Genomic DNA, 16,633 nt, shown 5'->3' on the forward strand with positions numbered 1-16,633 from the left:
TCCTGCATCTGTGTCTAAGGAAACGCTGCTCAGGCACCTGCCCCACTGCAGGTCAGCATGAGGCTCAGGGCTGGACGGTCCCTGCTGTGACCCACACAGCCCAAGGGGGACCATGGCTGGAGCTGTGCACCTGCCCTACACACGGGTGCACGGTCCCTGCTGTGACCCACACAGCCCAAGGGGGACCATGGCTGGGGCTGTGCACCTGTCCTATACACAGGTGCACGGTCCCTGCTGTGACCCACACAGCCCCAGGGACACCATGGCTGGAGCTGTGCACCTGCCCTACACACAGGTGGACGGTCCCTGCTGTGACCCACACAGCCCCAGGGACACCATGGCTGGAGCTGTGCACCTGCCCTACACACAGGTGGACGGTCCCTGCTGTGACCCACACAGCCCCAGGGGGACCATGGCTGGAGCTGTGCACCTTCCCTACACACAGGTGGACGGTCCCTGCTGTGACCCCCACACAGCCCAAGGGGGACATGGCTGGAGCTGGGCACCTGCCCTATACACAGGTGCATGGTCCCTGCTGTGACCCACACAGCCCGAGGGGGACATGGCTGGAGCTGTGCACCTGCCCTACACACGGGTGGACAGTCCCTGCTGTGACCCACACAGCCCCAGGGACACCATGGCTGGAGCTATGCACTTGCCCTACACAGGGCTGGACGGTTCCCTGCTGTAACCCACACACAGCCAAGGAGGACCATGGCTACTGTGTACCCACCCCTCCCAATGCCCTTTGCATCTTTCTCCCCTCAACCAGTGGCCCAGGAGTGTGGCCTGTGGGGACTGAGCCAAGGCTTCTTGTCTTTTGTCTCCTGGTTGGGTTCAGCCAAAGGGAGTTCCCAACAGGAGATGGGCGTGGGAGGAAGGATGGGCCCACGTTCCCCCTCCCTGACCCCTCCTTGCCCCCCTCCCTGCCTGACTGCCACTGGCAGTGGCTGTCCTGCAATCACTGGCCTTAGTCCCCTGTAGGGGCTCTCTTCTCTCACCACCCCTCCCCTTGACCTTGATGGTACCCTTGGAGGGGGTCAAAACTCCACACTGATGCCCCCTTGCACAGTGCCTTCTCTGAGTCCTGCCCAGGCCTTTGTGGAGTCTGCTCCCAACCTTGCCTCAGCTGCCGCTCTACAGGGACACGGGGCAGAGCCTCACTGTGGGCACAGCTTCATCTTTAAGTCCAAGGCCAAGGCGGGATGGGAAGGTACTGTCCAGGTGGCCCCCGTACACCCCCTCCCCCAGAACTGGCGGTGGCTGCAGGAGCCGGCTCTAGGCGGCCGCTTACCTTTCTGTGGTCCGTGGAGGGCTGCGAACAGATGAGCGGGAGCCCAAGCAGCAGGAGGGAGCCCAGGACTCTGAGGAGGAAGCACAGCAGGCGGGGCCGTGAGCGTGTCGCCCAGCAGGAGGCGCACTGCCCAGTCACGACCACGGGAGAAGGGTCCGAGCCAGCCCTGGACAGACGTGGTGGAGCCCCAACAGGAGGCTGTCATGTGGAGGGCTGGCCACGGGACAGACGTGGTGGAGACCCCACAGGTGGCCGTCATGTGGAGGACTGGTCACCCACAGGAAGCCGTCACGTGGAGGGCTGGCCATTCATAGGAGGCCGTCACATGGAGGGCTGGCCACGGCACAGACATGGTGGAGACCCCACAGGAGGCCGTCACATGGAGGGCTGGTCACCCACAGGAGGCCATCACGTGGAGGGCTGGTCACCCACAGGAGGCCGTTGCGTGGAGGACTGGCCACGGGACAGACCTGGCTGCCGTCTCCACACCTTTCCCCACAGGGCATCCAAGTCAGGACAATCATTCTCTAGGAGCCCAGTCCCCCTCCCCGGGAGTGGGGACAGCAACAGATGCTAGAGAGTAGGTAGGGGAAGACAGGGCAGGCCACCCCCTGTGCTTGACAAGAGTAAGTCCTGGGGGTGATGGTCACTGCCCCTCCACCCTCCACGGTCCCCCGTGGGTGGCACAGCTGCGTGGAGCCCTGCTGGCCCCAGCCCTGACTGAGGCCTGTCACCAAATCCAGGGACGGCGTGGGTGGGAGCAGCGGGCCCAGGACAGCAGCGCGTGCTGGAGAGGACATGCGACCTTGGGATCCCAGCGCCACACAGAGCGGCCCTGGGTGACTTTGGCTCCCGGAGCGGCCACGCCCCAGGCTCCGGGAGGACCGCTCAGGTGAGCGGATGCTGCCTAAGACCTGGCCTCCGATCAGCAGCGCCTTACTGAGGGCCTCCTGCAAAGAGGCCCACAGCTTCTGACCTTTGTCCACAGCTAACCTCAGGAATGCGGAAGTCCACATCTGGTTTGTGGTGGTTTTGAAAGGCAGAGAGAGAACTCCCTTCTGCTGGTTCACTCCCCAAATACCTACAACAGCTGGGACTGAGCCAAGCCAAGCAGGGAGCCCAGCGCTCAGTCCAGGTCTCCCACACGGGTGGCGGCAGGGACCCAATTACTCGGGCCGTCAGTGGTGCTTCCCAGAGTGTGCATTAGCAGGGCCGGGAAGCGAACCCAGGCACTCGGATGTGGGGACGTGGTGTCCCGATCAGCATCTTCTAAAATGTTCATTTCTTTTTCATTTTAATTTGGAAGACGGGGAGGAAGAGACAGAGAAACAGGCCGATGAAGAGACTTTCCGTCTGCTGCTTCACTCCCCAAATGCCCACAACAGCCAGGACGGGGCCAGGCTGGAGTCCAACCTGGGGCTGCCACATGGGTTGTGGGGACCCAACTGCTCGAGCCTCCAGGGTGTGCATGAGCAGGAAGCTGGACTCGGAAGTGGGACTCACACAGGATACTCCTCCATGGATCATGCAAGGCCCAGGAGGAGATGTGACTGCTGCACCCCACACCTGCCCCTTAGGCGGCATCTTATCCTGCAGACAACACCCAGCTCTCAAACTTTTTGAGGCCTCTAGCACAACTGAGAGACATGAAATCGCCCCCACCCAGGGAGGACACAGGAGGGGTGACGAGGAGGAGAGCCCACAGACATCTGAGGCTTCCCCCTCCCATCTGAAGATCCCAGGACCCGCCCTACCCCATGTTGATGCTAATGAGCAGGTGCCCCCAGCAGGCCTAGAGAGCCTGCACGTGATGAGACCTGGAGCCCAGGGACCCACGTGTCCTGAGGTGCAAACGCGTGGGCTGCCACAGAGCTGGGGACCACAGCGGCCGTCACAGACCTAGGGTAGACCTGCAGTGGGTGCTCCAGCCCACACCTCCTCCCACCTGTCGCACGGGGGCTGGACCAGGGCAGAAGTTTGCAAGGCAGAGATGTCCTTGGAGAGGTGGGGTGCCAGGCAGGACCCTATGGGAAGGACAGGGGGAGGTTCCGCACACCATGCAGAGGGCATCATTCCTGGTTCGCGCCTGGAGGGCTTGCTGGTGTTTGGAGACCCAGCTGGCTGGGTGTCTGCTGGGGGCACTGAACGAGGTGGGTGGGCGGGAGGGAGCGCCAGTATTTCTTGAGCTCCTTGTTCCCCAGGAACAAGGGCAGCACGCTGGCCTCGGCCTCTCCAGGAAGAACCCCACCCAGGCAGGCTGCTCACCAGGGAGAGGCCACCCCCACGAGGCAGATGCGTGGCCTCTGCCCTGCTGTGCAGGAGCTGGGGGCAGGGGCCGCCAGGGGCCAGGCAGCTCAGGCACAGCCACGCGGGAGACCCTCCGTGATGGGGACATACCCCAAGGACCAGCAGGAGAGGAGAACCCGGACGCGGATGCCTGCCGGCCCAGGACAGCACCAGTAACCCTACCCCGACACCCACAGTGACACATGCTTTTGGAGGGCTTAGCTTAAAAATGACACCGTTGGTCAAACCGGCATGGGGCCACAGAAGCTGCCCCAGACCCGTCCCCCCACATCTGGGCAGGAGCCTTGAGGACAGCAGGGTCTCCGGACAATGCTGGGAGAGGAGGCTGCTTCCCCCGAGTGCCCTGGCCAGACCCAGTCTATCCTCTTCCTGGGGTGCCCATGAAGGCCTGGACATCACTGGGTCAGGCCCTGCCAAGGCAACCTCAGGCGGGATTCAAAATCCAACCACACTACAGCAGGCTGATTTCTAAGTCGGTAACTCCGCACGGCCCAGGAGTGATGCTATCCATACCCAAACAGGCCCTGGCAGGAAACGAGGTCCCCAGCCCTCCATCAGCACCACGGCTCCTTGGCTGCAGGGCCTCGGGCCGATCACCACCTCCCCCGGCCTCAGTCTCCTCATCTGTAAAAGGGGTGCAGAGGAACCTGCCCCACTGCTGCAAGCCAGAGGAGATGCAGAGACCCAGGCAGGAGCTGGGGCCTGCAGGTGGGAGTCGCCTACAGCCCTGTGGGCATGGCCAGCCCCTTCCAGGAAAGCCAAGCGCTGTGGTTTTGTTAAGCTCACACCTGGCAGCCTGGAGGCACGCGTCCCCTCGGCCTCCCACACGCTGTGCTGCCGTGGGAAGCAGCACTGCGGAACTGAGCACCCCAGGTGGCCTGGCAGCAGGCCGGGAGGCTACCGACCTCAGCACCTGCACGCCGGGCTGCCAGATTTGCTCCGTGGTCCTCAGGGCTCCGGTCTCCCCAGGCCCACCTGACCCGACCTGAACCATGTCCTCTCTTCTGCCCGCCTCTCCTCCTTCACAGCACCTACTTCCTCCATGCAGCTCCCTCCCATGCATGACACTGCCACGCATGTCACTGCCACACACACCACTGCCACATGTGTCCCTCACACGTGTCCCTCCCACATGGGTCTCTCCCACACACACCATTGCCACACATGTCCTTCAGGTGTGTCCCTCCCACATATGTGTCTGACATGTGTCCCTCCCACATGGGTCTCTCCCACACACATCACTGCCACATGTGTCCCTCCCACACACATCACTGCCACATGTGTCCCACACACATCACTGCCACGTGTCCCTCACTACATGCACCCTCATAGGACTCACGTGAGGAGGCGGACACACCGTGTGATGGTGGCTCTTGTCACACAGCTGTCAGATACATGTAGTGCCGCACACCTGCCACACGTGACACGTATGGTCACACAGCTGCCAGACACATGTAGTGCTGAACACCTGCTCACACGTGACACATATGGCCACACAGCTGCCAGACACATGTAGTGCTGCACACCTGCCACACGTGACATGTATGGCCACACAGCTGCCAGACACATGTAGTGCTGAACACCTGCTCACACATGACACATATGGCCACACAGCTGCCAGACACATGTAGTGCTGCACACCTGCCACACGTGACACATATGGCCACACAGCTGCCAGACACATGTAGTGCTGCACTCCTGCTCACACATGACACATATGGTCACACAGCTGCCAGACACATGTAGTGCTGCACTCCTGCCACATGTGACATGTATGATCACACAGTTGCCAGACACATGTAGTGCTGCACACCTGCTCACATGCAACACGTATGGTCACACAGCTGCCAGACACATGTAGTGCTGCACACCTGCCACACGTGACACATATGGCCACACAGCTGCCAGACACATGTAGTGCTGCACACCTGCCACACGTGACACATATGGCCACACAGCTGCCAGACACATGTAGTGCTGCACACCTGCTCACATGCAACACGTATGGTCACACAGCTGCCAGACACATGTAGTGCTGCACACCTGCTCACGCATGACACGTATGGCCACACAGCTGCCAGACACATGTAGTGCTGCACACCTGCCCACACGTGACACATATGGCCACACAGCTGCCAGACACATGTAGTGCTGCACACCTGCTCACACGTGACACATATGGTCACACAGCTGTCAGACACATGTAGTGCTGCACACCTGCTCACACGTGACACGTATGGCCACACAGCTGCCAGACACATGTAGTGCTGCACTCCTGCTCACACGTGACACATATGGTCACACAGCTGCCAGACACATGTAGTGCTGCACACCTGCTCACACGTGACATGTATGGCCACACAGCTGCCAGACACATGTAGTGCTGCACACCTGCCACACGTGACATGTATGGCCACACAGCTGCCAGACACATGTAGTGCTGAACACCTGCTCACATGCAACACGTATGGTCACACAGCTGCCAGACACATGTAGTGCTGCACACCTGCTCACGCATGACACGTATGGCCACACAGCTGCCAGACACATGTAGTGCTGCACACCTGCCCACACGTGACACATATGGCCACACAGCTGCCAGACACATGTAGTGCTGCACACCTGCTCACACGTGACACATATGGTCACACAGCTGTCAGACACATGTAGTGCTGCACACCTGCTCACACGTGACACGTATGGCCACACAGCTGCCAGACACATGTAGTGCTGCACTCCTGCTCACACGTGACACATATGGTCACACAGCTGCCAGACACATGTAGTGCTGCACACCTGCTCACACGTGACATGTATGGCCACACAGCTGCCAGACACATGTAGTGCTGCACAGCTGCCTCCCACGTTACAACCAGTGCCACACACATGCCACACAGGTTATATCTAGTGTCACACGCCTGCCACACAGGTTACATCTAGTGTCACAACCTGCCACACGTGACACGTATGGCCACACAGCTGCCTCACACATTACTTAGCACCACATCCCTACCTCACACTTCCATCGTGTCCTACACCTGCCACACGTCAGTTCCAATGTGGAAACGCTGCTTCCCTCCACCTAGCCCTGGGGAAGCTGAACTGCCCCGGGTGCCCGGGAGAACTCCTTCCAGGATGAACCCTTAGTCGTGACCTGTGCTCTGCTCTGCAGGGGCAGCAGTCAGAGCAACACGGACCGCAAGCACTGAGCGCCTGCCAGGCTGAGCTCACCACCCCGCACACATCCTGATCGGGACACCCTGTCTGCTCGTGCACATGCCTCGCTCCCCGCACCCACACCCGGGGCATCCCTGCCCAGCCTGGGGCCACGAGAGCACGCACACAGAGCAGACTTGGGGCCTAGGACTCCCCTCTGCTGCCCATGCACCCCCCTGTCCCAGCCTCTGTGCAACCTTCACTGTGAAGGCCACACCTGCACCGGGAGAGGCTCCGGGAGCAACCTGGCGCGGATAAGACCACAGCAAGCTCAGCCAGGGCCACAGTCTCAGGGCCGCAGCGACCTCCCCACCCGCGTGGCCTGCGGAGAAGAAACTCCCGCCGAGCCTGCATTTTGCCGATTCAGTGCAGCGTTCCTCCTTCCTCGGGGGGCCGCTAAGAAAAAGACAGCCTCACAAGAGGAATTCTGACCTTCAAAACGAAGCGGATCGCATAAACCCTACGCTTTTAAAACACACCATCTGTCCTCTTCCCTGCTTCTGCAGAGGCACGATGCTGCACCTAAGTGGCCTCCATCAGGCCAGAGGCCCCAGCGAGAACACCACACGAGGAAGGACCACATGGTACACGCAGAGGCTCATGGTGCTTGGACCCTGGGGGTGTTCTGAACCCAACGGGCACCAGGCCCGTCTCTGGCCTGCTCCACCTAGGAGCCTGCGTCCTCATAACCCGGTCTGCCTTGGCCTTGGCACTGACAGTGAAGCACAACTTGGCCAGACCACGCAGGCTCAGGGGAAGCCTCGCCTGGCCTGCACGCATGTAAACGCACCCTTGGAACCACACACGTATTCTCGTAGCTTCCTCCCGGGACCCGTGAGCATCGTCCCGCAGAGCACCGGTCAGCCAGTTCCCCTTCCTGGGAAAGGTACTTTCTAGGGCAAGTGTGCAATGGGCACGGCTCCTCCACCCCCAGGGAGGGGCACAGTGGGCACGGCTCCTCCATCCCCAGCTAGGACAGCAGTGGGCACGGCTGCTCCACCCCCAGCCGGGACAGCAGTGGGCATGGCTCCTCCATCCTCAGCTAGGACAGCAGTGGGCACGGCTCCTCCATCCCCAGCTGGGACAGCAGTGGGCACGGCTCCTCCACCCCCAGCTAGGACAGCAGTGGGCACGGCTCCTCCACCCCCAGCTAGGACAGCAGTGGGCACGGCTGCTCCGTCCCCAGCTGGGACAGCAGTGGGCACGGCTCCTCCATCCCCAGCTGGGACAGCAGTGGGCACGGCTCCTCCATCCCCAGCTGGGACAGCAGTGGGCACGGCTGCTCCATCCCCAGAGAGGACAGCAGTGGGCACGGCTCCTCCACCCCCAGCTGGGACAGCAGTGGGCACAGCCTGCCTGTACCACAGCAGTATTTCCCAGGCAGTCTCCCTGTGGAGACACAGAGGAGCCGGAAGAGCGAGATGGTCCCCTGGGGACAGTTCACATAGGAGTAGCTTCTCACCCCTCAGAGGCACAGTGTACACAGCACCTGCAATCACACCTTAACTCCACTGAGCCCAAATTGGGTGCTGAATGTTCCAGCAAGGAGTCAGTGACAGGGACAGGCTGGCTGTGCCAGGCACAGAGAAAAATCAAAGCTGTGGGGCTGGCATTGTGGAATAACAGGTAAAGCTGCCACCTGCAGTGCCAGCATCCCATATGGGTGCCAGTTCGAGTCCCAGCTGCTCCACTTCCGATCCAGCTCTCTGCTATGGCCTGAGAAAGCAGAAAGATGGGGCTCTGCACACTCCCACTATCCCTGACGACAACTCTTGCTGGCCTGCCCACACCTGTTGCTGTCGCTCTGTAAAAACACCCAACATTCTATTCACACCCAAGCCCAACAAGAACTAGGGGCCTACAAGCAAGGGACCATGTTGGATGTCGCTACAGAAGCAGAGCCGCACACCCGCGGAAGGCTCACAGGAGGCAGGCAGCCAAGGGGAAATCTAAAAACTGCTGCAGATTAAGGCATGGTCGAGACAACTGCAGGTGATGGTGGCACAAACAGCTACCTAGAACGGCTGTGTCTGCAGATCACTGCACTCGTGAACAGCCCACGGGGAACCCCCAGACAGGGCCGTGTGGGAGTGCTGCGTGGAGGAGACATGCCATCCGGCCGTGTGCGGAGGAACTCCCTCCACCCCATGTTAAAACCTTGGTACGCGGATGTGCATGCGTTTAAAGCTACGAATGAAGTGTTCAAGGTATGCGTGCAGAGTGCATGTGAGGCCACGCCCTGGCCCACTTCAGCAATGAACTACGGCACCCTGCTCAGAAAGATAGAACTCAGAGCCGGTCACTTCTGCACTGACCACTGTGGAGGGATTCACTCCGCGTCCCACACGTATTGACCAAGCATCAGCGGGCAGTGGTGTGCGAGCCAGATGCCCCACCTGATGAGCACCAACAGGTGTCAGACCACAGGGTCCAGGCCTGGCCTCTCCCTCCTTCCCCACTTGCTCATCCCTGCACAGGGACATGAACTGGGCCCTTCTGGGCCATCACAGGGTTCTCCACGGAGCGATTCCCATTCGCTCCCTTCAGGCACCTGTGCACCTGTGCAGTCTATGCTTGGGGCGTTCTCTCTCTCTCTCCCTCTCTCTCCCTCTCCCCCCCCCACCTCCACTCTGCCTTTCAAATAAATAAAATAAGTCTTTAAAAAAAACAAAAGAACGGCAGAGCTGCAGACGTTAAAGTGATCACATTTGAGTGAGGTCTACCAAGGAAATGAAAAATGTTACTTTTTCTATGACCGAAACCAGACTCGTGACCCAGGGCCAGCCACCTGTCAAGCCTATAAGAAGACCCAGAGCTCGCCTCCGTAAGAGCTGTGAAACCACCATCCCTAACAATACACGTGTCTCCTCAAAAGCTCTCACTCAATAATTTGTAATGGTAGCAAGCATGCCTTGGTCTAACCGTGGCCTACCCTTTGGTCTAGCCTTGGCCTACACTTTCATCTAGCCTTGGTCTACCCACTAGTCTACCCTTGGCTTACACTTTCATCTAGCTTTGGCCTACCCAATGGTCTAGCCTTGGCCTTCCCATTGATCTAGCCTTGGGTTATCGCTCAATCCAAAAAATATTTCATCTGCCCTGCATTTTTCACGGTGCCCAAGGTTCAAGGACAACCCACCGACCAGGGCCACTGAGGGGCCAACCTGACTGTGCCCACAGCTCCTGGGTTCCCCCGTGACTCTCCCTGCCCCAGAGCCCCTCCCCAGCCCCCACGCCGGGTGAGCACACAGGCCCCTCCAGCCTCTCAACAAAGGGCAGCGGCTCTGTGTCTCTCCAGGGCGACACGCAGAACCCCAGAGTAACTGTTAGAGACAATGGAATGTCCACTTTGTGAACCCTCTGCAGTGCATTTTCCAACGTCTGTGTGTGTGTGCGTGTGTGTGTGCATGCACTTCCAACGTCTGTGTGTGCGTGTGTGTGCATGCACTTCTGACATCTGTGTGTGTGCGTGTGTGTGCACTTCCGACGTCTGTGTGTGTGCGTGTGTGTGCACTTCCGACGTCTGTGTGTAGTGCATGTGTGTGTGTGCACTTCCGACGTCTGTGTGTGTGTGCACTTCCGACGTCTTTGTGTTGAGTGTGTGTGTGTGCATGCACTTCCGACGTCTTTGTGTTGAGTGTGTGTGTGTGCATGCACTTCTGACGTCTGTGTGTATGTGTGCGTGCACTTCCGACGTCTGTGTGAGTGCATGTGTGTGCACTTCCGACGTCTGTGTGTGTGTGCACTTCCGACGTCTGTGTGTGTGTGCACTTCCGACGTCTGTGTGAGTGCATGTGTGTGCACTTCCGACGTCTGTGTGTAGTGCATGTGTGTGTGTGCACTTCCGACGTCTGTGTGTGTGTGCACTTCCGACGTCTTTGTGTTGAGTGTGTGTGTGTGCATGCACTTCCGACGTCTGTGTGTGTGTGTGCACTTCCGACGTCTGTGTGTGTGTGTGCACTTCCGACATCTGTGTGTGTGTGCATGCACTTCTGACGTCTTTGTGTTGAGTGTGTGTGTGTGCATGCACTTCTGACGTCTGTGTGTATGTGTGCGTGCACTTCCGACGTCTGTGTGTGTGTGTGCACTTCCGACGTCTGTGTGTGTGTGTGCACTTCCGACATCTGTGTGTGTGTGCATGCACTTCTGACGTCTTTGTGTTGAGTGTGTGTGTGTGCATGCACTTCTGACGTCTGTGTGTATGTGTGCGTGCACTTCCGACGTCTGTGTGAGTGCATGTGTGTGCACTTCCGACGTCTGTGTGTGTGTGCACTTCCGACGTCTGTGTGTAGTGCATGTGTGTGTGTGCACTTCCGACGTCTGTGTGTGTGTGCACTTCCGACGTCTTTGTGTTGAGTGTGTGTGTGTGCATGCACTTCCGACGTCTGTGTGTGTGTGTGCACTTCCGACGTCTGTGTGTGTGTGTGCACTTCCGACATCTGTGTGTGTGTGCATGCACTTCTGACGTCTTTGTGTTGAGTGTGTGTGTGTGCATGCACTTCTGACGTCTGTGTGTATGTGTGCGTGCACTTCCGACGTCTGTGTGTGTGTGTGCACTTCCGACGTCTGTGTGTGTGTGTGCACTTCCGACATCTGTGTGTGTGTGCATGCACTTCTGACGTCTTTGTGTTGAGTGTGTGTGTGTGCATGCACTTCTGACGTCTGTGTGTATGTGTGCGTGCACTTCCGACGTCTGTGTGAGTGCATGTGTGTGCACTTCCGACGTCTGTGTGTGTGTGCACTTCCGACGTCTGTGTGTGTGTGCACTTCCGACGTCTGTGTGAGTGCATGTGTGTGCACTTCCGACGTCTGTGTGTGTGTGCACTTCTGACATCTGTGTGTGTGCGTGTGTGTGCACTTCCGACGTCTGTGTGTGTGTGCACTTCCGACGTCTGTGTGTAGTGCATGTGTGTGTGTGCACTTCCGACGTCTGTGTGTGTGTGCACTTCCGACATCTGTGTGTGTGTGCATGCACTTCCGACATCTGTGTGTGTGCGTGTGTGTGCACTTCCGACGTCTGTGTGTGTGTGCACTTCCGACATCTGTGTGTGTGCACTTCCGACATCTGTGTGTGTGCGTGTGTGTGCACTTCCGACATCTGTGTGTGTGTGTGCACTTCCGATGTCTGTGTGAGTGCATGTGTGTGCACTTCCGACGTCTGTGTGTGTGTGCACTTCCGACATCTGTGTGTGTGCGTGTGTGTGCACTTCCGACGTCTGTGTGTGTGCATGCACTTCCGACGTCTGTGTGTGTGCGTGTGTGTGCACTTCCGACGTCTGTGTGTGTGCATGCACTTCCGACGTCTGTGTGTGTGTGCACTTCTGACGTCTGTGTGTCTGTGTGTGTGTGCATGCACTTCCGACGTCTGTGTGTGTGTGCACTTCTGACGTCTGTGTGTGTCTGTGTGTGTGTGCATGCACTTCCGACATCTGTGTGTGTGTGCACTTCTGACGTCTGTGTGTGTCTGTGTGTGTGTGCATGCACTTCCGACGTCTGTGTGTGTGTGCACTTCCGACATCTGTGTGTGTGTGTGCATGCACTTCCGACGTCTGTGTGTGTGTGCACTTCCGACATCTGTGTGTGTGCGTGTGTGTGTGTGCACGCACTTCCGACATCCGTGTGTGTGTGTGTGTGTGTGTGTGTGCGCATGCACTTCTCGTCCACCAGTGAGGTCCAAGACCTCTTGCTCTTGGGGCCCTCTGCCCCAGAGCAGTTGGAGAAGCATTTACACAAACAGCCAACCAACCAAACACTGCAGACAGCGTGTTTGGTTTGCGGCTGAAAAACACTCACGGGGCCCTGGAACCAGACGCACACTGGTGCGTGGGTGAGCCCGGTTTAGGAAAACAGGATTGCACAGAAACCCCCAGTCGATTGCCTGGGGATCTCCCACTCCCCAAATTCCCACTTCTCTTTCCCACGTGTGGGCAGCAGGGCTCCTGGGGAGATGTCCCGGTGAGCAGCAGGCGGCAGCTGGGACACAGGGCACCACGGGAAAGCTGTGTGCAGCGACTTCTCCCAAGAAACCCCGCTGGGCTCTGAGGGTCCCCGGGACTCTGGGGCTGCAGCCATCCCGTTCTGACCAGGTCTCCCATCGGGTCCTAGTGCCCAACCACATGCTCTGGAGGGGACCCACGGGGCCAGCTGCCGCCGCCCTCATTGCCCTCACTGGTCTTGTAAGAGTTTCAAAGCTTCCACAGCTTTCATATCCAGAATTGGCTCTTCAACTCTTTGGTACGTCACGGTTCAGAAACACACAAACCGGGGGCTGGCGTTGTGACGTACCAGGTAAGGCTACCACCTACGACACCGGCACCCCATACGGGCACCAGTTCAAGACCCTGCCACTCCACTTCTGATCCAGCTCCCTGCTAATGGCCTGGAAAAAGCAGCAGCCGATGGCCCAAGTGTTTGGGCCCCTGCACCCACATGGGAGACCCAGATGAAGCTCCTGGCTCCTGCCTGGCCCAGTACTGGCCATTGTGGCCACCTAGGGAGTGAGCCAGCAGATGGAAGATCTCTGTGTGTGTGTGTGTGTGTGTGTGTGTGTCTGTCTGTCTGTCCCTCTCTGTCTGTGCCTCTGATTTTCAAATAAATAAATCACTTTTAAAAAATAACAAATACATGAAAATGGAAATGCACACACACTCACTCACATTAGGCACAATGCCTTCCCTCGGGAGTGCCCCAGACACCACCTAGGCTGATCCCGGAGTGACTGGGTCACACAGGCCACAGGAGGCCACAGAACCAAGCCTCTCCCACCCTCTCTGGTAACTCGTGGAAAACACGTAATGGAAAAAACAAAAATAACAAACAACAGCAGCAAAGCCTATGCCTCGACCCCCAGACCTGCTGAGCACCGGCAAACTGACACGATCGTCACCATTTTCCTGGAGCCCCTTGGAGTCCGCTCGGACCGGACACGCTGTGTGCACGCCACAGGTGAAGACCCGTGGCTGTGGGTGTGTCTTGGGACTGTAAGCCTGTAGGCATCTGCTTGTTTCAGGTTCCCTAGGCAACTCCACACACATGCACACACACACACACACACACACACTCTACCCAGGCATGCGCCTGGCGTGGGCCCGAGCGGGGAGGGCTCCCGGCCTGGCTGGGCAGTCCCACATGGCCCTGTCCTGCTCACCCCTTACGGAGCACGCCGCCTTCACTGGGCACTCCCGGCCTTGGGCTGCTGGACAGTTACGGGGCAGGGGAGGCTACCCTACAAGCCGGCTCCAACGATGCAACTCTGAGCAAAACCTGCTTCCTCCTCTTTCCAGACTTCGGGTCAACTTTTTGAAGAGCATTTGAAGACGGTGCGTTGTGGCACAGCAGGTTAAGCCTCCACGTAGGACGCCCGCGTCCCAGATCGCAGAGCCTGGGTTTGAGTCCCAGCTGCTCCACTTCCAATCCAGCATTTCTGCTCAGGCACCAGGAAACAGCAGATGGGGGCCCAAGTAACCAAGTTCCTGCCACCCACCTGGGAGACCCGGATGGAGTTCCAGGCTCCTGGCTTCAGCCTGGCCCAGCCCTGGCTGTTGCAGCCATTGGGCGAGAGAACCAACGGATGGACGATCTCTCTGTGTGTACGTGTATGTGTGTGTCTCTCGCTCCCTTTTGTTCTGCCTTCAAATAATTTTTTAAGAATCGAAACAGTCAAACACAGATATCCACTTTCTTACTCTTGCACCTTCTCTTTCAACTGCTCACCCACCTGAGAGCCCTCGTGAAGCGGGAGACCATGATGCCGCGTCCCCGGCAAGCCGGGCTCCTGGGAGGTGCTGCCGATGCTCTGTGGTCCCGAGCGGTGTCGACGCCTACAGGAAAGAGCAGGGCTATTTTTAGCATCTCTGCATGGAGAAGATTCTAGATTCCAACCAGGTCAGTGGAACCAGAAGTGAGCAAATGGAAGATATGAAGACAAAAATGTCAGAGCCCGGTTAACGGCTGGCAGAGTTTCCGCGGCTGAAACATGAGCATGCGACAAGTCCTCGGGACACCGCACAGGGCCTGCCCATGGAAGGTGTCAGACCCCGTGCCCAGGGCAGCTGGCGTGAGGCAGAGCCGCACAGAGACCCAGCTCCACGGCTCACGGGGGACTCAGCCACGGCGGGTCCGCCCTCAGCCTTCCCAGGAAGGGACACAAAGACCCGGCACACACAGGCAGCAGCAGGGTGAGTTCTGAAAAGCCAGCACACGCAGGTGCACGGGGTCCCAGGGATGGAGGCAGGGTTTGCTGGGGCCGGCGGCTCTGAATTCCCAGCCCTCCGTTCCTGGGAGAGAGAGCTGGGGTGACAAGACGAGGGTGCGGGAGCGGAGCCACAGAATGGGACGAGTCACTCGCAGGGGATGGAACCCAGAGTCCACGGGTCATGGCCAGCAGAAGACGAAGCACCTGTCCTCAAGAAACTGCCCCCAGGGGGCTGAGGACCCCAACACGCAGCTCTGGGCCGGCGGCTGGGCTGGGATCCCCGGGAGGAAGGCCAATGAAGGCTCAGGACATCTCGGGGCGTCTGAGACTTCAGGGCAAGGGGCAGTCCGTGCCGGCTGGGCCCCCACAGTCCAGCTGGGGCGGGGAATGAGACATGGGGCCCCAGCCCACAGGGAGAGCCATGTCATCGAGATCAGTGTGGGCTCAGCAGGTCCGCGTGGATCTGAGATGGGGAATGGCCATGGAGGACTGGTCGGGTGACACAGAGAAGACAGGACGCAGCTTTGGGCGTCTGCCTTCACCGGTGACCAAAGAGCCACCCAGCGGTGTCGGCACACTGCGACCCGAGGGACTTGGTGCAGGGCAGACCCCACACCTGTCGGCCAGGTGCAGGCAGGCTGCGGGAGGGGCCCTGGGCGTCCACTGAGACCTGATCTGGGCACTGGCCACACCCAGAGCACGCAGCGGTCCTGCTGCACAGCATCGAATACAACGGTGGGGAGAGCAGCCCGGGTCCCGGGCTCCGTGGAGAGTGCCCTGGGCAGAGGGAGAGATCGGGGGACCCACGGAGGAAGCGGGCAGGGGCAGGGCCCAGGGCATGGGAGAGGCGCCGAGTCCCCAGAACACGGTGAGTGACGGGCGAGGGGAGAGGAAGAGGCACCAAAGGCCACCCCAGCAGACAGACGCAGGAAGGGAAGCGCTAAGGGCGTGACTTTGGCTCTGGGGAACTGAGGGCAGTGCGGAGGGCAGAGTGGGTGACACCGGGCCCTGAGGGACAAGGCCTCTGCTGCCCACCCCTCACGGAAGACCCCAGCTGACTCCCAAGAGAAGAGCCTGCTCGGCCTCTCACACCCAGACTCAGACAGGCCCAAGGGGCGCCAGCTCCGCCTCCTCCCTCAGGCAGGCGGGCAGCTGCCCTCTGCCTCCCTCCTACACTGTAAGCACCCACCCTGGCAAACAGGAGCTGCTGCCCCGGAGGAGGGAAGTGACTCACCAGCCGCACACAGGGCCAGAGGTGTCGGAGCAGGCAGTGCCCGGCTGAAGCCAGCCCCAGCCGCACCTGCTGTGGACGGACATGGAAGCGCCAGACCCTGGGAAAGCCGCCCCTGGGGCCCTGACCAGGCAGCCCCTGCACCCCCGCATGCCCTCCTGGCCCCACCTTCTTCTCAGGGGCCTGCCCACTCCCACCCACGCTGGACATTCTCACTGCTTGTAGACACGGGGATGGCGACACAGGCTCCCAGCTTCAGGATTCCAAGCACCCTCTGTCTCCCATCACCGAGGGCAGGGGAAGAAAGTGCAGGAAGTGGCTCTCGGGGTGCAGGTGCTGCCACAAACCAGGCCCCACGGGAATGGGCTGAGGGCCCACGGGCATGGGGAGT

The 16,633-nt window shown here is 59.4% G+C and overlaps 1 protein-coding gene across 1 annotated transcript in view; it reads right to left on the minus strand.

Annotated features, from left to right (window-relative positions):
• THSD4 (thrombospondin type 1 domain containing 4) overlaps window positions 1–16,633 on the minus strand; it is a 394,254-nt gene that overhangs the window by 361,474 nt on the left and 16,147 nt on the right. The window contains exons 2-3 of the mRNA XM_070054744.2: window positions 14,535–14,637; window positions 1,295–1,364 (exon numbers count right to left, since the gene is read on the minus strand). Coding sequence (XP_069910845.2) covers window positions 1,295–1,364; window positions 14,535–14,563 — 99 coding nt within the window. The 5' untranslated portion in view covers window positions 14,564–14,637. The remainder of the gene's footprint in view (window positions 1–1,294; window positions 1,365–14,534; window positions 14,638–16,633) is intronic.

Source organism: Oryctolagus cuniculus, chromosome 12 (genome assembly GCF_051225735.1).
Source record: "Oryctolagus cuniculus isolate XC-2025 breed Fujian yellow rabbit chromosome 12, ASM5122573v1, whole genome shotgun sequence".
NCBI lineage: Eukaryota > Metazoa > Chordata > Mammalia > Lagomorpha > Leporidae > Oryctolagus > Oryctolagus cuniculus.